The sequence below is a fragment of the Nicotiana sylvestris genome, chromosome 12, assembly GCF_000393655.2.
Source record: "Nicotiana sylvestris chromosome 12, ASM39365v2, whole genome shotgun sequence".
Lineage (NCBI taxonomy): Eukaryota > Viridiplantae > Streptophyta > Magnoliopsida > Solanales > Solanaceae > Nicotiana > Nicotiana sylvestris.
The window spans coordinates 44,503,919-44,514,799 of record NC_091068.1 but is presented as its reverse complement, the minus strand read 5'-3'; the positions used below and the strand labels follow the sequence as shown (position 1 = coordinate 44,514,799).

The 10,881-nt window shown below is 41.0% G+C and overlaps 1 protein-coding gene across 1 annotated transcript; it reads left to right on the top strand.

The window, feature by feature from the left end:
- The first annotated feature begins 1,017 nt into the window (after window positions 1-1,017).
- LOC138882969 (uncharacterized) lies at window positions 1,018-1,404 on the top strand. Its single transcript, XM_070163619.1, has one exon. The coding sequence runs from the start codon at window positions 1,018-1,020 to the stop codon at window positions 1,402-1,404; it is 387 nt and encodes a 128-aa protein (XP_070019720.1).
- The last annotated feature ends 9,477 nt before the right edge of the window (window positions 1,405-10,881 follow it).

The following is a 10,881-nucleotide window of genomic DNA, read 5'->3' as shown; positions in this document are numbered from 1 at the left end:
AATCAATTAGCCAAGGCTCAACTTCAACAAGTGCAAAGTCCTAAGCAAGTTAATGCCATGGAGGGAGTTAGTATGATTGTGTACAAAAGAAGGCCCAAGGGTCCATAAGTGGAAAACCGTGTGGATAATTATATGCAAGAAGATAGTGTGGTTGATCAAGATAAATCTTACAATGAACAAGAGGAGGACGTGCAATACGTGAACAAATTTCAAGGGCAAAGAAACAACTCTCAAGGCCTGAATCAACAACAATGGTGACCTTAAAGTAATCAAGGTAATTGGAATTCTAACAACCAAGGTAATTGGAGTGGTGGCAACAATCAAGGAAATTGGAGTGGCAACACCCAAGGATATTGGGGAGGCAAGAATCAAGGGGGATTGAACAATAATCAAGGCAATCGGGGGTCGAGTTTTCAAAGGCCCCCGATGTATCAACAACCAAGCAACCCGCCTCATTATCCTTCCCATGGTCCAAGTTCTTCCAACAATGAGATGGGACAAATTGAGAATATGTTCAAACAAATAATAGAGAAGAATGCCGACTCTGATGCCCAACTAGCCTCACACAACACATCAATTCTCAACTTGAAAGTTCAAATAGGGAAAATCTCTCAAGATCTAAACACTCGTCCTAAGGGGACACTACCAAGTGACACGGTCGTAAACCCGAAGGGTGGGAATAACACGGGACATGCCATGGCCATTACTACAAGGAGTGGAAAAAGTGGGAATGCACCCACCTCAAGTCAAAGGAAACTTGTGGATGATGAGCAAGTAGTTCAAGAATATGAGAACCTGAATAATGTGGTGCAAGCAAATGATGAAGTGCGGATTGATATTGATGACAATGTGGAAGATACTCAAGAGGAAGTGAACTCGTCTAGGAATTACATTGTTGACATGCCGGAACCGGTAGTGTGAAAGGATAAGGCACCATTGCCTAAGCCTCCTCCTCCATACCTTCAAAGAGTTGCCAAGAAAAATGGCGAGAACCAATTCAAAAGGTTCATTGACACGATGAAGAGTCTATCGATCAATGTGCCATTGGTTGAAGCTTTGGAGCAAATGCCCAATTATGCAAAGTTTATGAAGGATTTGGTGAGAAAGAAGCGGTCGATGAATTGTAAAACTATAAAAACGACTCATCAAGTGAGTGCAATTATGCATTCATTGGCTCCCAAATTGGAAGATCTCGGTGCTTTCACAATCCCTTGTACTATTGGAAGTGCCAATTTAGCTAAAGCTCTTTGTGATCTTGGGGAAAGTATCAATTTGATGCCCTATTCGATTTTCAAGACTTTGGGAACTGGGAAACCAAGACCCACATCTATGAGATTACAAATGGTCGATCGTACTATGAAGAGACCATTGGGAGTGATTGAGGATGTATTGGTTCGTGTTTAAAAAGTCATTCTTCCGACGGATTTTATCATTCTTGATTGTGAGGTTGACTATGAGGTACTGATTATTCTTGGGAGACCTTTCCTTGCTACGAGAAAGGCTCTAGTTGATGTTGAAGCTGGAGAATTACCTTCCGGGTTGGTAATGAAAAAGTGGTTTTCCATGTGTGTAAGTCTATGAGGCAACCCAATAGCAATGAGGTGTGCTCTTTCGTGGACTTGGTGATCGATGTGATTGTGGATGAAACAAGTGCTATGATAAATGTTGATGATACATTGGAGGCCTTCTTGTTCAACTTTGATGATGAAGAGATGGAGGGCTTCGTGGAATGTGTGATCTCTTTGCAAGCAATGGGGTCATACACTTTTGAGCCCCACAAATTGTCCTTGGGTCTTGAAAATAGGACAGCTCCTCCAACAAAGCCTTCAATTGAGGAGCCTCCCATCTTGGAGTTGAAGCCATTGCCTCCACACCTTCGGTATGAATTTCTTGGCCCTTCTTCTACTTTACCAGTTATTCTTTCTTCTTGTTTGACTAAAGTGTAGGTAGACTCTACATTGGCTATGCTACAAAATAGGAAGAAGGCTATTAGATGGATATTGGCGGATATTCGAGGGACCGCATTTTGCATGCACAAGATTAACTTGGAGGAAGGTGCCAAACCATCTATGTAACATCAAAGGAGACTCAATGAAGCCATGCAAGAGGTTATCAAAAAGGAGATAATCAAGTGGTTGGATACCAGCATTTTCTATCCCATTTTCGATAGATCGTGGACTTATCCAATTCAATGTGTCCCAAAGAAACATGGCATGACGGTTGTCACCAATGATAAGAATGATTTGATTCCTTCAAGAATGGTGACTAGGTGAAGAGTGTGTATGGACTATCGTAAGCTCAACAAAGTCACAAGGACAGACCATTTTCCAGTTCCCTTCCTAGATCAAATGCTTGAGTTCTTTCTATTGTTTCCTTGATGGTTATTCTGGCTACAACCAAATTCTTATAGCTCCGGAGGATCAAGATAAAACTACATTTACATGTCTTTATGGTACTTTCGCCTAGCAGATGCCATTAAGGTTTTGCAATGCACCAACGGCTTTTCAAAGGTGTATGATGGAGATATTCATGGACATGGTGGAGGATTACCTTGAAGTCTTCATGGATGACTTCTCGGCAGTTAGGAATTCTTTTGATGATTCTCTCGCAAACTTGGATAAAGTGTTGGCAAGATTTGAAGTAACAAACTTGGTGCTCAATTGGGAGAAATGTCATTTCATGGTCGAGGAAGGAATTATCCTTGACAAGATCTCAAAGAATGGCATTGAAGTAGACAATGCAAAGATTGAGGTGATTTCTAAACTTCCACCTCCAACTTTGGTGAAAGGCGTGCAGAGTTTCTTAAGCCACGCGAGAGTTTACCGACATTTCATCAAGGATTTCTCTTAAGTGGTGGACCCGTTGTGCAAGCTTTTGGTGAAAGATGCTATGTTTCACTTAAATGATGATTGCATGATAGATTTTGAATTGCTAAAGTTTAAGTTGACTACTACTCCCATTATCACCGCTCCAAATTGGAGTGTTTCTTTGAGCTCATGTGTGATGCAAGCGATGTAGCAGTAGAGGCTGTTTTGGGGCAACAAATCAACAAGATTTTTATTTGGTCTACTATGCTAGTAAGGATATTAATAGTGCCCAAGTCAACTACACCTTTATGGAGAAAGAGCTCCTTGCCATTGTGTTTGCTATTTAGAAGTTCCGTCGAACTTGATGGGTGCAAAAGTCATTGTCTACACATATCATGCAACACTTCGGTATCTTATGAGTATGAAAGATTCCAAAGGCCGGTTGATGAGATGGGTGCTTTTGTTACAAGAGCTTGATATAGACAACCAAGATCAAAAAGGAAGTGAAAACCAAGTGGCGAACCACTTGACTCGTTTGGAAGAGGAGGGGAGGCCGCATGATGGCCTTGAAATCAATCAATGACTCCTTCCCTAATTAGCAACTCTTGGCTATTTCAATGAAAGAGGTGCCATGGTTCGCGGATCTAGCAAATTTTCTTGTAATATCATCCTAGATAAGTTCTCTTGAAACCAAAGGAAGAATCTCAAACGGGATTGTCCAAACTATTATTGGGATGAACCTTACCTTTTCTTGATTTGTATGAATGGAGTGATTAGAAGATGCATACCGGAGAAGGAACAATGTGAAATCCTTGGAGCTTGTCATTCTTCGCCGTATGGTGGCCACCATGGTGGAGCAAAAATGGCGGCCAAAGTGCTAAGTTGCGGTTTCTATTAGCCTACTCTTTACAAGGATGCAAGTGATCTCGTCAAGATTAATGTCAAAGAGCCGGTTGAATCTCAAAGAAAAATAAAATTCCCTTCACCGCCATTTTAGAGATTGATGTTTTCGATGTGTGGGGTATTGACTTTATGGGTCCTTTTGTGAGTTCTTGTGGAAACACCTACATCTTGATCACAGTTAATTATGTGTCCAAATGGGTTGAGGCCGTTGCTTTACCCAACAATGAAGTGAGAAGTGTGGTGGAGTTTTTTAAGAAGAATATTTTCACAAGGTTTAGTACTCTGTGGGATATCATAAGTGATGGGGGTCGCATTTTTGCAACAAATCTTTCCTCACCTTACTCACCAAGTATGGTGTCACTAATAAAGTCACGACTCCCTGTCATCCATAAGAAAGCGGTCAAGTGGAAGTCACCAACCGGGAGATAAAGAGTTATTTGTCTAAAATAGTAAATATTTGCAAAACAAAAGAAACTTGATGATGCTTTATAGGCTTATAGGATGTCTTACAAAACAACTATTAGAATGTCTCCATACTGATTGCTGTTCGGAAAAGCTTGTCAACTTTCGGTGGAACTTGAGCACAAAGCCATGTGTGCTTTAAAGAAGTTGAATCTTGAGTGGAATGTCGCCACCAACTTAAGGGTAGCACATTTGAATGAGTTGGATGAGTTCTGGTACCATGCATACACAAGTTTGTCCTTATACAAAGAGAAGATGCAATATCTTCATGACAAGTACATTTAAAACAAAGAGTTTAAAGAGGGCGATCTTGTGTTGTTATTCAATTCACGGATGTATCCCGGAAAGTTAAAGTATAAATGGAGTAGCCCGTTTGAGGTTGTAGGTGTGACACCCTTTGGTGAATTGGACTTGAAGAATAAAATGATGAGGTGTTTAGAGTCAATGGTCACTGGATCAAGCATTATATGGGAAAAGTTGGTGATGGCCATGTCGTGGCGGTAATTTATTTCAAGTGATGGTAATTTGCATCGTGTCGCGATGTTAAATCAAGCTCTTCTTGGGAGGCAACTCATGTTTCTTTTCTTCTTCTTTAGATAGGTCTTATTTTGTGCTAACTAGATTTGAAGTGTGTTGTAATAAAGAGTGTGCTTTACAGGAACTGTGAAAACTGGCTAAGTATGGAAAAAGTGCGAACCGCACATGTATTGTGCGGACCGCACAATTTTGAATGCTACAGGAGAAGGCAAACGCGGCTACACAATTCTTGTGCGGACCGTGAAAATTGAGATGAAAAAAATACAAGCTCTCTAAATTTTAATTATTAGAGAAATAGCCAAAGTGTGGCAGCACAGGAAAATCCATGGTCTGCACCAAAATCTACGGCCACACAGCTAAATCTGCGGACCGTAGATCATCAAAGGAAATTGAACCTACAGGTAACATAGTACGGATCGCAGAAGGAATTTTGCGGCCGCACTCATCTCTTTGATTCCTTAGCCAGATCCGCGATGTATAAATAGGAACCCTAAGGCTACTGTACAAACTTTTCATTCTCTTAGCACTCAAAAAAGTCTAAAACTTTGCACGCCTCTGTTCAATTATCTACCACCTAAATACGCATCTGTGATCATTCCTTAGCACTGCTTCATCACTGGTATGTTCAAATCATTTCTAGGATTCTTCAATTTTCTTAGTTTAATTTATAATTTGTTAGTTATTTTAGACCATTTCATTAGAAGTCAATTTTATATCCATGTGAGGTTTAAATTGTGTTGGGTCAACTCCTAATTGCTATTTGGGGAATGGGTATCTTGATTATCATGTTTAATTTCTATTACCATGTCCAATTTATGCATAAATCAAAACCCTTAAGGAATCTACTAGATTTAATTTTGAAATTTGCAGCCGCACAAGAAATTGTGCGGTCCGCGAAAGTGTAGATTAGGGCAGTTGGTAAGGCCAAATTGTGCGGACCGCAGAAATTCCATCGCAGCCACAGAAAAGTGAGTGCGACCGCAGATCAGGCCAATCTCTATCTTTAGAGAGTTGCTATTTTGAGGTACCCATAGTGCGTCCGCAATGACAATTGTGCAGACCGTATTCAGATATGTGGTCGCACTCAAAATTGTGCGGCCCGCAGTTTTATCCTTGCGGCCGCAAGTTTAAATTGTGTGGTTCGCACAACCAGGCTGTGGACGCACTTGCAATTGTGTGACCACACTTCCCCACCCTGCAAACATGTTTTGTTCTATGAATGTCTGTTTATATACACTTGAACTAGAACCGACTCCTACTGCTGTTTGTTACAAAAAATGGTTAGATCATGAGGTCGTGGTGATACATCAGAGGGGATAGGTGAACCTTCTAGAGGCCGAGGCAAGAGTGACTTACCCCTCTCCCTTCAAAGAGCTATATCCAAAAAGGCGACAATCGGCTAAGGTAGAGCTATAGAGCCCGCTGAATCAAGCTCTTATGTCCCGTCTAGGGAAGCATTGGAGGGTGACTTAGTGCAAGAGCGGCCTACTATTCAATCATAGCTACAACAGCTTCAGGGAAGATATCAACTCCGAGATGAGCCTTCCACCTATGCGATCACTTTTGAGGGTTCGGAAGGTGATAGTCCGACTTTGGAGCCCTTATTTACCCATGCCCCTAACACACCTGCTACTACAGTGGATGTTGATGATATTCCGGATAATGTCCAAGGGGGTGATACCAGAGTTGCCGACCATGAGAGGTCGAAAAAGAAAGAGATGTGGGAAGATAGGTTTGTTAGTCTGGATACTTTCACAAGTTTTTGAGATTGGTGGCCGGTGAGATCGCTCACTCTTGAGCGCCAGTTCATGCTGAAAGACCTTGATAAATACAACCCAGTAGTGTTGAGACAGTTCCGGGAGCGGAAAGGGTGGATGTGGTTCACCCAGAATATAGTAGATGCCAAGGAATACCTAGTCCGAGAAATTTATGCCAATGTGGCTCATATTAAAAAAGGGACCAAGGTAACAAAAGTGAGAAATCTAGAGGTGAGTTTCGATCAGAACACCCTAAACACGTATTTAGGGTTTGAGGATTTGGAGCATGTGTAATACCTGCAAAATTAGCACTGGGAGATGCAGCTCGACCGTGGCTAGCTGAGATTCTTGCAGCTACGAGGCCACCTCCAGCATGGATCATAGAAGGGGTTCCTATCTGCGAAACACCCTAAATTTGGAGGCAAAGGGATGGAAAACATTCATGTGTAGTAGACTAGACCCGTGCCAAAATGAAACAAATCTTCCAATTTCGCGGGCAGTGCTAGTCGCCTCTATCATGGCTAGGTACCCAATCAATGTGGGTGCCGTAATGTTGGGCAACATGTCTGTGGTTGCCAGGCAAAGTGACACCTCCTACCTATATCCCAACACTAACACTGATTACCTTACGGATGCGGGGGTGGAGCCAAGGGATTTGATACCAAGGTGCAGGCAAAGAAGCCCTTCTCATGGTATTCTTTGATGGGTGGTGGAACCCAAAGAAAAAGGGTCAACCCTCTACTACTGCAGGCCAGTCTAACAAGCCCGTTGTGGTAGCTGTTGAGACCCTTGACGTGTCATCTACTTCAGTATAACCTTCCAATAGTGCAGCAGCTATGCCTCCACCTCCTTCTTCAGCTCCTTTAGCATTAGTGCCTTCCACCTCGACTATGAAACCGGTGCCCATGCCTACTCATCCACTATTTGCGCTGTGAATCTTCCAGACACTAGCGAGCCTCAGCAACTGGGTGCAGGCAACCACTGCAAAGCTATCTGACATATCCAGTACTGTTGCATCACAGTCATCCACTCCGGCAACCCATATTCCTCTGACAATGGAGGATACATGGAAGAAGATCTTGCAAAACCAGACCACCATCATGAACACCTTGGTAGCACATGAAGCAATGATTAAGGAGCTGGGGAAGCAAGTAAAGAAAAAGAAGATATCACAGGCGTCCAAGAAATGAGTTGACAGGCTGAGGAGAGAGGTGACCAGGATAGCAGCAACTAGTGATCTTCCATTTGATATGCTAATAGAGTCAGAACCAGCAGCACCATCAGCTCCAGTGGCACCAGCTGGCCAGTCTGAGGAGCCAGACCTGGCTAGCGACACTGCTGAGGCGGTGTACCAGATGTTCACCAACCCAGTTACTCCCAGAGCCGAGGATGATGAGATCCAATTAGAGGAGACTGAGGGTGGTTTATTTGCTATTTGGATTATTTTTAGACATTTGGTTTGTAATAACTGTCAATATTTTTTTCTTTCTCTTGATTCTATATAAATTCGCTCCTTTCTCTCTTGATGTATATATTTTCTCTTTTCCTCTCTCATTATGTATATTCATTATGCTTTCAGTAGTTTAGTTTGTAGCTTCTTTATTCTGTTTTCTTAAACATCAATATTTAATTTAGTAGCTTCTTGTTTAATCTAATAGCTTCTTTTTAATTTAGTAGCTTCTTTTTATGTTTTAGTGGACAATAAGCCTTTGGTTTTCTTAATGCTATGGTTCTTTCCAAAGGTAATTTTTGTGTGAACCGGATGACTCTTCCGAACGATGGATGACAACCTTCTTAAGGGATTGAGTCTGTTTTTGGTGTTTAGGTAAAATAGTAGTAATAATGAATAAAAAGACCTAATTGAGTTAGACTCGAAGAATCAAACATGCTTCACTTGGTACCAACACACTTAACTACGTGCTTATGATTAAAAATAAGCTTTTGGAAAGAAATAGCTCTAGTTAGTGATCTTTTGACTCTTATGTTGACTTAAGCAATCATTAAGTGGTTTAGTCGAACCAAAGTGATTTTCAATCTTGAATATGGTCGTTGTGGGCTCTCGACTCTACTCTCTTTAACAATCCAGTTGTGTGAGAAGTGAGATATTTTTGTTGCAAGTCCAAGCACCCATGCGAATGGTCTAGAACATGTCTCGAGTGGGATGGGGACAACAACAACTAAGATTTGTAAGAGAAGATAATAATAAAAAAATCTCTAAAATTTCTATTTTTGTGGGATTTATGGGAGGTTGCATATGTTTTATAAAAAATTATTTTTATATTTTAAAAATGAAATAATATTACTAGTTATGGTAAATATAAATTTATTTTAGTATATATTTTTTAAAGTCCAGTTAAGAAAAGAGGGTACACATAAAGAGGCATAAAGTAGCAGAGCCTCATAGTAAGGTAGTTAAGTGAGTCGGTTAGGGCCTTAACTGACTCGAGACCAGACTGACCCGGGACCACTAAGGGGTTAGGGGCTAGGTTTCGGGGAAGGAGGCTTGGTTAGGAGTGGGGTTGGAGGGTTTAGTCCATAGTACATGCCCATTAAGGGACTGGTTTAAGGCCCATTAAAGACGGTATGTTCATTAACCAACAATTATTTTCGTCCCTCCCCCACAACCCCTTAAAACACCCTTTATCTCCTCCCTCTCCTTCTCTCTCAAATTATAATTTTAACCTCAAGTTTTATAAATTTATTCTTTGACCTTAATTCTGAACTATAAATACCTTCATCATTTCTCATTTTTATACACTACTTGTCTAATTCTCTCTCCCTCTCTCTCCCACTAATTTGTTACTAAAGTTCCTTATCCATTATTTGTTTAACTTTGCAAAGCAAGAGCAAATTTCAAATTTCAACTTCAATTCATCAATTTACGGTTATATTACTAAATCCTGATTTTACTCCAGTATTTTGGTATATTTGTTAATTTCAACTCTTATTTTTAGTTTTAGTGCATTAATTCTCATATTAATATTATTACATCTGAATTTTATTATTATTTTAATTTTCATAATATCTAGAGTCAAATGATTTCTTGGTTTAGCAGGGTGCCACAATCCAAAATCCACTAGTCGGGACGTCATCTAACCCAGCCCATTAGATAAGCCAACACTCACATAGTAACAATGATATTGAATAAACAAGGTTCAATAACTCAATAGCGGAAAATATCCTGAAATATCTGAGAATATAACCATAAAACTGCTACAAGCATCCCCAAAATCTGGTGTCAACGAGTACACAAGCACTACTGAATAACAAGATACAAGCAAAATCCTCTAATACAATAGTCTAAACAATAGAACAATAAAAATAGAAACAACAAAAAGAGAGCTTCAAGGACTGCGGACGAAATAACAGCTACCTCACAGTCTCCCAACAGCTAATAGCAACTCAACTCTGGAAATCACCTCGACCGGATGTACCTAGGTTTGCACACGACTTCAAATAGCACTTAGCCAAGACATGATGTCTAACATGAATCATAGTTCAAATAATCAGACAAGAAGAAAAAACACGGGTATAACAGGGAATGATAGCAAAACAAGCCCGAGAATAGCCTAATGGCCTTCCCCAAACCATGAACACTAGTGCACATACACACGCCTGTCACCTAGCGCGTACGTCACCCAATATGTTTCATATACTGTAGTTTCAAGGTTAAATGCCCTCAAATCCAAGTTTGGATGAGTTACTTACCTCAAGACGCGTGTGTGCGGTGAAATCAAAGAGGTCAGTTTCTCCTTGACAAAATGCTTCGAAGGGTGATCCCAGAGGCCCAGGATCTAGAGCCGGTCACTTCCTTCAAGATCTGTCAATGCCCAGCCAAGGATAATGCCGACTGAAGTCCCGACGAATGCGGGAATCTCCCGAAGAATGCATCTGGGGTTGATCAGGTCTATTTGAGCAGCTCGACATCTGCCCACGTATACGTCATAAAGCTAGCATGTTGTCCCATCCTATTTAATTTATCACACAACGTATCTTGTACTAAGTTTGGGCTCCCCCCCTCCTATAAAAGGGGAGTTGCTAACACCCTATAAAGCAGAGCTCCAACTATTCTAATCAAGTGCAATAATCTCTCTCTCTCTCTCTTCTTTCTAACTTGCTCAAGGCCACTTTAGCATTTATCGCTTTCTTACTTGTTCTTTATTTATCGATTGGCCTTGGCCATATAGAGATTTGTTTGATTATAACCTAACTGTTATCCCATTTCCGACTATCCCCGATAGCTCGAGCTCGACACGGATATCGACCCCGAGGTCCCACATCGACCAGTCCTATACACGGGAAGCAGGCCTCTCGGTTTGATTACTGCCTCGTTTTAGCTTGCATTTCAGCATTAAACTTCATATTCCCAGCATCATCTGCTCTAACAACTTGCATAAAAATAGATCACGTATTTT